Source organism: Salmo salar, chromosome ssa14, assembly GCF_905237065.1.
Source record: "Salmo salar chromosome ssa14, Ssal_v3.1, whole genome shotgun sequence".
In the NCBI taxonomy this organism is placed as follows: domain Eukaryota; kingdom Metazoa; phylum Chordata; class Actinopteri; order Salmoniformes; family Salmonidae; genus Salmo; species Salmo salar.
This window is the reverse complement of record NC_059455.1, coordinates 93,991,592-94,004,400: the sequence shown is the minus strand read 5'-3', so window position 1 is coordinate 94,004,400 and position 12,809 is coordinate 93,991,592. Positions and strand designations below refer to the sequence as shown.

The following is a 12,809-nucleotide window of genomic DNA, read 5'->3' as shown; positions in this document are numbered from 1 at the left end:
CTGGCAGGCCTCAGGTGCAGTAAAGCTTGGTGAATAACCTGGCAGGTCTCAGGTGCAGTAAAGCTTGGTGAATAACCTGGCAGGCCTCAGGTGCAGTAAAGCTTGGTGAATAACCTGGCAGGCCTCAGGTGCAGTAAAGCTTGGTGAATAACCTGGCAGGCCTCAGGTTGCTGTAAAGCTTGGTGAATAACCTGGCAGGTCTCAGGTTGCCATAAAGCTTGGTGAATAACCTGGCAGGCCTCAGGTGCAGTAAAGCTTGGTGAATAACCTGGCAGGCCTCAGGTGCAGTAAAGCTTGGTGAATAACCTGGCAGGTCTCAGGTGCAGTAAAGCTTGGTGAATAACCTGGCAGGTCTCAGGTGCAGTAAAGCTTGGTGAATAACCTGGCAGGTCTCAGGTGCAGTAAAGCTTGGTGAATAACCTGGCAGGTCTCAGGTGCAGTAAAGCTTGGTGAATAACCTGGCAGGTCTCAGGTGCAGTAAAGCTTGGTGAATAACCTGGCAGGTCTCAGGTTGCAGTAAAGCTTGGTGAATAACCTGGCAGGCCTCAGGTGCAGTAAAGCTTGGTGAATAACCTGGCAGGTCTCAGGTGCCATAAAGCTTGGTGAATAACCTGGCAGGTCTCAGGTTGCTGTAAAGCTTGGTGAATAACCTGGCAGGCCTCAGGTGCCATAAAGCTTGGTGAATAACCTGGCAGGTCTCAGGTTGCTGTAAAGCTTGGTGAATAACCTGGCAGGTCTCAGGTTGCCATAAAGCTTGGTGAATAACCTGGCAGGCCTCAGGTGCCGTAAAGCTTGGTGAATAACCTGGCAGGCCTCAGGTGCAGTAAAGCTTGGTGAATAACCTGGCAGGTCTCAGGTTGCTGTAAAGCTTGGTGAATAACCTGGCAGGCCTCAGGTGCCGTAAAGCTTGGTGAATAACCTGGCAGGCCTCAGGTGCAGTAAAGCTTGGTGAATAACCTGGCAGGTCTCAGGTTGCTGTAAAGCTTGGTGAATAACCTGGCAGGCCTCAGGTGCAGTAAAGCTTGGTGAATAACCTGGCAGGTCTCAGGTGCAGTAAAGCTTGGTGAATAACCTGGCAGGTCTCAGGTTGCTGTAAAGCTTGGTGAATAACCTGGCAGGTCTCAGGTTGCCATAAAGCTTGGTTGAATAACCTGGCAGGCCTCAGGTGCAGTAAAGCTTGGTGAATAACCTGGCAGGTCTCAGGTTGCTGTAAAGCTTGGTGAATAACCTGGCAGGTCTCAGGTTGCCATAAAGCTTGGTGAATAACCTGGCAGGTCTCAGGTGCAGTAAAGCTTGGTGAATAACCTGGCAGGTCTCAGGTGCAGTAAAGCTTGGTGAATAACCTGGCAGGTCTCAGGTGCAGTAAAGCTTGGTATATAACCTGGCAGGTCTCAGGTTGCAGTAAAGCTTGGTGAATAACCTGGCAGGTCTCAGGTTGCAGTAAAGCTTGGTGAATAACCTGGCAGGTCTCAGGTGCAGTAAAGCTTGGTGAATAACCTGGCAGGTCTCAGGTTGCCGTAAAGCTTGGTGAATAACCTGGGAGGTCTCAGGTTGCAGTAAAGCTTGGTGAATAACCTGGCAGGTCTCAGGTTGCCATAAAGCTTGGTGAATAACCTGGCAGGTCTCAGGTGCAGTAAAGCTTGGTGAATAACCTGGCAGGCCTCAGGTGCAGTAAAGCTTGGTGAATAACCTGGCAGGTCTCAGGTTGCTGTAAAGCTTGGTGAATAACCTGGCAGGTCTCAGGTGCAGTAAAGCTTGGTGAATAACCTGGCAGGCCTCAGGTGCAGTAAAGCTTGGTGAATAACCTGGCAGGCCTCAGGTGCAGTAAAGCTTGGTGAATAACCTGGCAGGTCTCAGGTTGCTGTAAAGCTTGGTGAATAACCTGGCAGGTCTCAGGTTGCCATAAAGCTTGGTGAACAACCTGGCAGGTCTCAGGTGCAGTAAAGCTTGGTGAATAACCTGGCAGGTCTCAGGTTGCCGTAAAGCTTGGTGAATAACCTGGCAGGTCTCAGGTGCAGTAAAGCTTGGTGAATAACCTGGCAGGTCTCAGGTGCAGTAAAGCTTGGTATATAACCTGGCAGGTCTCAGGTTGCAGTAAAGCTTGGTGAATAACCTGGCAGGTCTCAGGTGCAGTAAAGCTTGGTGAAAAACCTGGCAGGTCTCAGGTTGCCGTAAAGCTTGGTGAATAACCTGGCAGGTCTCGGTTACGCTATTGACTGTCGTAGTTAAATAGCTAGGCTGGTGTGTCGTGTGCGCGTACGTGCTTGCGCGTGTGTGTGTTCACCACTTCGTTGGAATAGGGTGTGTTTGACTGTTCAGTTTCACCCGCTCTTAAACTGGCAACAGGTGCGCAGTATGTTTGTGTTCTTATAAGCAGGAAGTGGATCTCTATCTCTGTGTCATTGCTGTTTCCAAAAACGCATTGAGACAGAGTCCCGTCCTCTGTTTGATAGACTCGTTTACTTATATTGTCTTATTGCTGTGAATGGTGGGTTATATGCGTGTACAATCACTAGGTGATCAAAGAATCAATACTTCAACGATATCAGAGTTGAAGCCCGCGCAAACATACAGGTATATCTCAGCGCTTCCAGTTCATGTATTTGGAGAGGCGTGTGCCAGAACGGCCAGAGCAGCTTTGGAGTAAACAAGACAATGAATGATGACAGACCGCTTCAGTTATCTTGCTGAGTAACCACATAAGGAACTGGCTTCAACTCTCACACACTAGGATTGTGTATTTTAAATAAATATAATATTTAAATAAAATCGGTATGGCTTAAACTGTCTAAAAATATAAAGGAGATGGGTGTAAATATCCTTGATGAGAGAAAAACAAACTAGTAAACGCATCGCGATGATGACAGGGTGACAAAGAATTCTTATTAAAATGTGTGATTTATGTATGCGCTTGCCGTGCGCACACACAAAATACAAAACAAACACACAAATGTATCACACTTATGATGAAAACATGAATCATTTTCTCTCTGGCTCTACGCTGACATCTAGCGATGCTGTATCACTCTGTGGCACTCTCAGCCGATGTAAAAAAAACAAGGGCTGACTGCCGCCGCCTCGCCGGGGTGTCAGGGCCTCCGCTGGGCAGGACAGAGACACTCTGGAGGGGTTATACCCGTGGGCAGAATCCGCTGTCTACCGCCGAACCAGCAAGAACGCAGAGATGAGAGAGACAGAGCAATAACAACTGCGCTATGCGCGGATGGTATTACATGCTACAGGGACCATGTGCTCACAAACAATAACCAAGCTGTTAGATCAACAATTCATATGGATATTACTCTTATGATTTATCTAATGGGTACTTTTATTGGATTTATATAATAATAGGTTACTTAAACAAATATCTGTTTATCTTTTACATGTCTATTATCTAATAATGTTCGATCACTGTTAATAAGACTGGCTTTTCTTTAATAGTACGTCATTTAATTAATATTATTGACTGAAATAGTTTCCTTTCTTTTCTTGTTTATATAATTCATATTACACCACCTAAATCCAGAATCCGCATTACATTGAACTAATTCATTTGTATGTTTAAAGCATTGGTCTTATTATTGAGAAAGGACTGCAAGTAAAATGTGCCTCTCAGTTCGCGTCAGACCAGTGGTTCAGACAGTCAGACAGAAATGAGGTCAGATACACGAACGCTCATTGCACACAAATATTATTATTACACGCTTTATTCAGCCAATGGACGCCGGCGGGGAGTGGTTTTGGCCTAAATCAGGATAGAGACAGCCTGTGATTGGCTGTTTAGCAAGGCTTTTATTTCTCGGGAGAGGATATAAAAGTGTGTGGCGTTGAACGTTATGTTTACAGTATACTGGCAGACCGATAAGGAAAAAGGGGACTATGAAAAAGTGCGACACTTCCATTCTTCCACATGGTTCTCTTACTGCTCAGGCGAGCTGTGCAGACAGCGATATTAAACATCTCATAGGAAAGTTACAGTGTTGTTTTCAGCAGCGAAGTGTTCTTGGTATCACAGGGCGAGTTTTCAGTCGCACTGGCAGTTGAACGTTTGAATGCAGAAAGTTGAAGTTTGAATTTGTTATTTCCTGCGTCTTTTTGGAAGATATACGCACACGGGAGACTAAGTACACAGTGTCTCCAAATCGGACTGATCAGACAGACAGAGTACTGCAAAGAAAGAGAGGAGACTTGCAATAACTTTTACACATTCAGTCTGTGTGGTTCAATAAACATACATTTCTTGAGTGACTGAAACAAAACTCTGATGATATAACATTGGCAACTTTTACGCAATTCACACCATAACGACATAATTCTGAATAGCAGTTTTTTTTAAATTAGGTTCAGTGTCTGACCGAGAGACAGAGAAAGAGAAACGATGGTACAGCACATCAGCCACGCAGAGAGCACGGATCCCTTCTCTCCCGGCGGCGACTCCACCGATACCGGGGATATGGACTTGGACATGGACTCGTCCCCGACTCCCGGGTCTCCGCTATCCTCCAACGGAGGGGACCGAGGCAACGTCGCCTGGTGTAAAACCCCCACAGGACACATCAAGAGACCGATGAACGCGTTTATGGTGTGGTCTCAGATCGAGAGGAGAAAGATCATGGAGCAGAGCCCGGACATGCACAACGCCGAGATCTCCAAGAGGCTGGGCAAGCGCTGGAAACTGCTCAAAGACACGGACAAGATCCCCTTCATCCGGGAAGCAGAGCGGCTGAGGCTCAAGCACATGGCCGACTACCCTGACTACAAGTACCGGCCAAGGAAGAAGGTTAAGACACCCAGTACCAAGACAGAGCGGGGAGAGAGAGGAGAGAAAGGCGCGGATAGGAGCGGGGGCTCAAAATCCTCATTGAAAAAAAGCTCTGGGTCTATGGGGGCCAGCAGAGCGCACAAGCAGGGACAGGGGAGCGCCAAGCTGGCTAGCCAGGGGCCGGAGTGTGCGTCTCCTGCGGATCACCACACACTCTACAAATCCAGGTCAGTGACTAGCGCCCGACAGATACCAGACAAGCAAACGAGGCGCAACCACATGTTTGGCGGGGGAGGGAGCTTGGACAGCGGGCCACCCTCTGTGGGAGTCCCGGGCAGTCCTGCCCTGAGCAGCTCGGCTGAGTCCAGTGACCCGATGAGCCTGTACGATGACCAGGTGACAGGGACGACCAAAGCGCGCTCCACTAACCCTTCATCATCCTCATCATCAAAGGCCCGCCTCAGGTATACACGTGCGTCCTCTCCAACCCCGTCCGCCTCTCACTCCTCTTCCTCCTCCCTCTCTTCTTCCTCGGACGAAGAGCCGGAGGATGAGCGGTTCGAGCTACAGCCGAGCCCTGGGTTTAAGAGCATGTCTCTGGGCAGCACGGGGCCGTGTGTGTCGGAGCTGGATAGGGATCTGGACTGGAGCTTCGGGGAGTGCGGGGCGGGATCTCACTTTGACTTCCCCGACTACTGCACCCCAGAGGTCAGCGAGATGATCTCGGGAGACTGGCTGGAGTCCACCATCTCCAACCTGGTCTTCACCTACTGAGCGGCAGAGAGGAGGAGAGAAAAGAACAGAGAAAACAAGGGAAAGAAAACCCCCGCCTCGCGCAAAACTAAAACCCCGTGAGTGAGAATCATCAGACATTCTTTCAGATTATTGGGGAGTGAAACGTGCACAACAACAAAAAATTCCCCTGCGTTTCGGAAAAGAATAGCCTCATTTGAACGCCGTGTGTTTAGGTTATTCAGGCGTGGTGTGTGCATAAAAACATCATATGTTTCATCTTGTGCGTATTGACAGGGATCAAAGACACGAATTGGGACAGGCATGGGCGCATTGCTACCTAGTGCGCAGAGCAGACGGTAATAAAGTGCTTAGCTTGCATTTGGAGACGGGAGAAATACTTTCTTACTCCCTCTGATCCCGCCTCTGTTTAGGAGTGACACACAGACGGACTTACTGAACGGAAGCATTCAACCGGGCCGCAGAAGGACGTTTTGCTGGCTGACCGGAAGCATTCAACCGGGCCTGATGGTGATGATGACTGTATGAATAAAGTACATTTTTGGAGAGCTTGACGTTGCAAGGTGGTTGAACGTTTTATAAGTGACCTAGTCTGGTTATTCCACCTGTGTTGATGGAGTTAATATTCAGGTTGTTTTTTTCTTCTCAATTTTAGAATATTAATGATAACAGCAGGCACGCGTTCCCTATTGTTCAATTTTAGAATATTAATGATAACAGCAGGCACGCGTTCCCTATTGTTCAATTTTAGAATATTAATGATAACAGCAGGCACGCGTTCCCTATTGTTCAATTTTAGAATATTAATGATAACAGCAGGCACGCGTTCCCTATTGTTCAATTTTAGAATATTAATGATAACAGCAGGCACGCGTTCCCTATTGTTCAATTTTAGTGATGAACCTGAAATAATAATGTTTATTACAATGTGATTACGGCGCTGACTGTGTGTGTGTGTGTGTGTGTGTGTGTGTGTGTGTGTGTGTGTGTGTGTGTGTGTGTGTGTGTGTAACCACAGAACACAGTTCACAATCACCAGCTTTCCTCTCAACGGCAGGACTTTTAATTAACAACTTAAACTCAGACTCTTTTGTCTGAAACCTTTTACGCTCTCAATGCACATTTCAGGACCATTTCCCTAATTCCGCAACTCCTAGTGCTTCTGATTTTGTAGTTATTCTATATCAGATTACGTTTTTTTATATCGATGTATTTATACCAGCCGAACACATGTTTTCTTTTTATACTTTGAAGTATTGTTATCGTATAATAGGTCTCGTTTATGTGTAAGCCATGCACCTGTCTGTATCCCTCTGCGGGAGGGCTAGACGTGTATCTTATTTGAATGTTAATATCTCTCACTTTTTAAAGGAGAACTCAGTGTGTCATTTTCTTACACGTGGATTTTTGTAGAAGATCTAAGGAACGTATGCCGGTGGATTTTTGGTTGGTTTCCCTATATCCTCGAAGCCAGAGGGTCCGTTGTCACACAATCTGCTCCCTATACTATGTTTACTCTTGATAGTATCACGCCACATGCTTCTTAAAGGCACAGTGTCTATATTTCACCAGCCGAGTAAACAAACTCACACACTACTACACTGGAGCATCATCTGCACCCAGTGACTGCGTTTCTACAGTGGGTTTGGATAACCTGGACCCAATCTGTTTGCGCTATCATGTTAAGACCTTGCAAGGGAGTGGCATGATGGCACAAACAGACTGGTACCCAGGCTATATCAGAACTGTTAAAGAGAGAGAGAGATGCTGTTGGATTGATAGAAAACATCTGTATGCTTTTATGGTGATACGTTTGATTTGAAACCACTGGATGGAATGTGACACTCACTCATTCTAAATGCCTGTTTGAGTCAGATGGAGGTGGAGGGAGGTGGAGGGAGATGGAGGGAGATGGAGGGAGGTGGAGGGAGTGCTTTGATTGTCTATCATTGTGCAATTGCATAATAGAATATTTAGTAAGGTTTTTTTCTACCTGTTGGCTTACTTACTAGCAAATTGTTTTCCTATATTATGGCATGGCAAATTAGCATTTGTATTTCAGATTCAGGTATATGTATAGCTGTTGTGTTTAAGATTAAAAAAAAATAATAATGTCAATTGAAGATATTTATGTTTATTGACTGTATTATAAGGCAGATTGTGTTTATGATTTATGTATAATGGTCAACAACAGGCACTAAAATTGCGATCTTTCGACATTCTGATGTTAAAGATGATTGGTCCAGGAATGTCTATCTTTATACCATTTTATTTTTCTTTATTTTTTTTTCTTCATTTGTGCAATATGCTGTGTGTATGATAATGTTTCCTCCAATCATACCATAACTCATTTGAATATAGAACTCAACGCCAGCCAATCGGGTCAATGACTGCCTCAGACCTCTGTACAGAAAATGTTTATTTGTTTGTTTGTTTGTTTGTTTATGTTTTTTTTCAAGAAGGAAATAAAATCAGCTGGAACTGAATCTGTTGGTGTTGATTTAATGGCAGTAACAGTGTTTGGGTATAATCAGTGGTGTTGATTTAATGGCAGTAACAGTGTTTGGGTATAATCAGTGGTGTTGATTTAATGGCAGTAACAGTGTTTGGGTATAATCAGTGGTGTTGATTTAATGGCAGTAACAGTGTTTGGGTATAATCAGTGTTGTTGATTTAATGGCAGTAACAGTGTTTGGGTATAATCAGTGGTGTTGATTTAATGGCAGTAACAGTGTTTGGGTATAATCAGTGGTGTTGATTTAATGGCAGTAACAGTGTTTGGGTATAATCAGTGGTGTTGATTTAATGGCAGTAACAGTGTTTGGGTATAATCAGTGGTGTTGATTTAATGGCAGTAACAGTGTTTGGGTATAATCAGTGGGGAAGCCAAGCCAGGGGGAAAATGCCTTAGTACAACCTGTGTGTTGTGATAATTATGTTGTCTGCTCTATAACCTGTTAGTTCATATGCCTTGACACCGTGTTATAAAGGCCTAAAGGACGAGACAGTAAGAATAAATTACACCACACCTTTGTTTCATCACAAAACCAGAGAGCAACATTTGTCCTGTGAAGTCTACAAAATATATTGCATGTAACAAACCTACAGCATGGTCAAGCAAAATGTATGTTTCTGACATTTTAGACCTACTAAACTATTTATTTAGAACCACAAAAAAAAAAAAAAACTTTTCTGTCAATGAAATTTAGATTGCGGTGATTGGGTTTGAAGCCACATCCAAACTTCCTTCCTTTGACACTTTTTCATTGGTGATCCAGAACGATTCAGGACTGAGCTCTGGAACCATGTCATCATCACAGTCCAACCTAGAAGTATTAAATGAGGAACAGCTGGATACACAAATCATTTCCTACTCTTAGAGGAGAAGAGGAGGTTTCTTTGTGTGCCAGTACATGTCTGTGTTAAGCTGAATCCAGTATTACGCATTAAATCAATAGGAGTGGATCCCCTCTCTGATTCCCTAACCCTACATCAATAGGAGTGGATTCTCTCTCCCCTCTCTGATTCCCTAACCCTACATCAATAGGAGTGGATCCCCTCTCTGATTCCCTAACCCTACATCAATAGGAGTGGATTCTCTCTCCTCTCTCTGATTCCCTAACCCTACATCAATAGGAGTGGATCCCCTCTCTGATTCCCTAACCCTACATCAATAGGAGTGGATTCTCTCTCCCCTCTCTGATTCCCTAACCCTACATCAATAGGAGTGGATCCCCTCTCTGATTCCCTAACCCTACATCAATAGGAGTGGATTCTCTCTCCCCTCTCTGATTCCCTAACCCTACATCAATAGGAGTGGATCCTCTCTCCTCTCTCTGATTCCCTAACCCTACATCAATAGGAGTGGATCCCCTCTCTGATTCCCTAACCCTACATCAATAGGAGTGGATTCTCTCTCCCCTCTCTGATTCCCTAACCCTACATCAATAGGAGTGGATCCTCTCTCCTCTCTCTGATTCCCTAACCCTACATCAATAGGAGTGGATCCCCTCTCTGATTCCCTAACCCTACATCAATAGGAGTGGATCCCCTCTCTGATTCCCTAACCCTACATCAATAGGAGTGGATTCTCTCTCCCCTCTCTGATTCCCTAACCCTACATCAATAGGAGTGGATCCCCTCTCTGATTCCCTAACCCTACATCAATAGGAGTGGATCCTCTCTCCTCTCTCTGATTCCCTAACCCTATATCAATAGGAGTGGATCCCCTCTCCTCTCTCTGATTCCCTAACCCTACATCAATAGGAGTGGATCCTCTCTCCTCTCTCTGATTCCCTAACCCTATATCAATAGGAGTGGATCCCCTCTCCTCTCTCTGATTTGCCATGTGGAGAAAACGTGGCTACCATGGCAACACTGTATCCGAGACCAAGGAGGCCACGCACAATTCACTGGGGACCCCATTTCTCTGTGTGTGTGTGTGTGTGTGTGTGTGTGTGTGTGTGTGTGTGTGTGTGTGTGTGTGTGTGTGTGTGTGTGTGTGTGTGTGTGTGTGATGGGAACAGACAGCTCTTTGGGATGGGGGAGGGGTGCCAGACTTTCCTCTAGGCATAACTTGATTGGGGGGGAGGGGATGGCGGAGGGTGTGTCCGTCTGTCCGTCTGTCTGTGTGTGTGTGTGTGTGTGTGTGTGTGTGTGTGTTCTGTCTATTCTAGTGGATTGTGCCAGAGACTGCCTTCTGCCTCCTAAATCCAATTCATTCCTTCTGGATTCATTCATTTGTCTCCTGAATCTAATGACAGAGACAGACAGAGACAGTTCAATAAGGAGAGAGACCCTCCCAAAGGTCTAATATTTAGTGTGGATTCATCAATGCCCTATTCCACCGGAGACTAGGGCATAATAATATCCCTCAGTGTGTGTTATGGAGAGCAGAGACGTGAAAACAAAAGATGGACATCTCTAGGAGGGTAATGTACATTTAATTAGTATAATATTCCTCTTGATGAAAGTTTTTTTTTACATAACATCAAAAAAAGTTACGGATCGGTCTGAGTCCCACCCTTATCCCCAATGTATCCCCAACTACTTTAGACCAGATCCCTGTGGCCAGATCCCTAATGCCCTAGGCCTGGTCAAAAGTGGAGCATTACACAGGGAATAGGGTGCCATTTGGGACATAGCCTAGGACAGAGAATGGTGAGGGTCATTACACAGACTGTATTTAATAAGGAACAGTCAGCTCAGACTGTATTTAATAAGGAACAGGCAGCTCAGACTGTATTTAATAAGGAACAGTCAGCTCAGACTGTATTTAATAAGGAACAGGCAGCTCAGACTGTATTTAATAAGGAACAGGCAGCCCAGACTGTATTTAATAATGAACAGGCAGCTCAGACTGTATTTAATAAGGAACAGGCAGCTCAGACTGTATTTAATAAGGAACAGGCAGCCCAGACTGTATTTAATAAGGAACAGTCAGCTCAGACTGTATTTAATAAGGAACAGGCAGCCCAGACTGTATTTAATAAGGAACAGGCAGCCCAGACTGTATTTAATAAGGAACAGGCAGCTCAGACTGTATTTAATAAGGAACAGGCAGCTCAGACTGTATTTAATAAGGAACAGGCAGCTCAGACTGTATTTAATAAGGAACAGTCAGCTCAGACTGTATTTAATAAGGAACAGGCAGCTCAGACTGTATTTAATAAGGAACAGTCAGCTCAGACTGTATTTAATAAGGAACAGGCAGCTCAGACTGTATTTAATAAGGAACAGGCAGCTCTGACTGTATCTAATAAGGAACAGGCAGCCCAGACTGTATTTAATAAGGAACAGTCAGCTCAGACTGTATTTAATAAGGAACAGTCAGCTCAGACTGTATTTAATAAGGAACAGTCAGCTCAGACTGTATTTAATAAGGAACAGTCAGCTCAGACTGTATTTAATAAGGAACAGTCAGCTCAGACTGTATTTAATAAGGAACAGTCAGCTCAGACTGTATTTAATAAGGAACAGGCAGCTCAGACTGTATTTAATAAGGAACAGTCAGCTCAGACTGTATTTAATAAGGAACAGTCAGCTCAGACTGTATTTAATAAGGAACAGGCAGCTCAGACTGTATTTAATAAGGAACAGTCAGCTCAGACTGTATTTAATAAGGAACAGTCAGCTCAGACTGTATTTAATAAGGAACAGGCAGCTCAGACTGTATTTAATAAGGAACAGGCAGCACAGACTGTATTTAATAAGGAACAGGCAGCTCTGACTGTATTTAATAAGGAACAGGCAGCTCAGACTGTATTTAATAAGGAACAGGCAGCTCTGACTGTATTTAATAAGGAACAGGCAGCTCAGACTATATTTAATAAGGAACAGTCAGCTCAGACTGTATTTAATAAGGAACAGGCAGAACAGACTGTATTTAATAAGGAACAGGCAGCTCAGACTGTATCTAATAAGGAACAGTCAGAACAGACTGTCTGGACTGGAGTCACACTCACAAAGAGAAAAATACTTAATTGTTCGTAAAAATAACTTTTTTCTCTAATTATTAGGATAGTAAATGAAATAATCTAATTCATGCAGATGGACATGAACGCTTGAAACATCAGACGCCAATTTTGTAAAAGAAACCAAAAGTTCAATACATTGAATCGTGCTTAGTTGCTGGAGCTCACATGTGGGCGGGGTCTGAGATGGAAAAAACAGGTGAAATGGATTATGGTCATTGTAGTTAAATACCACGTTTTTGTGCTGAACTATAGTAGGTTGAATATGTGCTTAGTGAAAACTACAACTCCCTTCAGCCCAGCGTCCCACATAGTTCTTGACGTGATTTCTCTAGTGATTTGATTTCTCTCTAGAGAAAGGGAAAAAAACACACTAAATGGAATTCAAGTCATTCAACTGACGTACAGTACCGGTCAAAAGTTTGGACACACTTACTCATTCAAGGGTTTTTCTTTATTTTTACTATTTTCTACATTGTAGAATAATAGTGAAGACATCAAAACTATGAAATAGCACATATGGAATCACGTAGTAACCAAAAGAGTGTTAAACAAATCAAAATATAATTTATATTTGAGATTCTTCAACGTAGCCACCCTTTGCCTTGATGACAGCTTTGCACACTCTTGGCATTTTCTCAACCAGCTTCATGAGGTAGTCACCTGGAATGCATTTCAATTAACAGGTGTGCCTTGTTAAATGTTACTTTGTGTAATTTCTTTCCTTTTTTGAGCCAATAAATTGTGTTGTGACAAAGTAGGGGTGGTATACACAGCCTTCCCTGTGGCTCAGTTGGTAGAGCATGGTGTTTGCAACGCCA

General features: G+C 44.2%; 1 protein-coding gene across 1 annotated transcript; it reads left to right on the top strand.

The window, feature by feature from the left end:
- Nucleotides 1-3,833: 3,833 nt before the first annotated feature.
- LOC106569297 (transcription factor SOX-4) lies at nucleotides 3,834-8,001 on the top strand. The gene has a single exon (XM_014140499.2). It carries the CDS (start codon nucleotides 4,379-4,381, stop codon nucleotides 5,534-5,536), a length of 1,158 nt encoding a protein of 385 aa, XP_013995974.1. The 5' UTR covers nucleotides 3,834-4,378; the 3' UTR covers nucleotides 5,537-8,001.
- The last annotated feature ends 4,808 nt before the right edge of the window (nucleotides 8,002-12,809 follow it).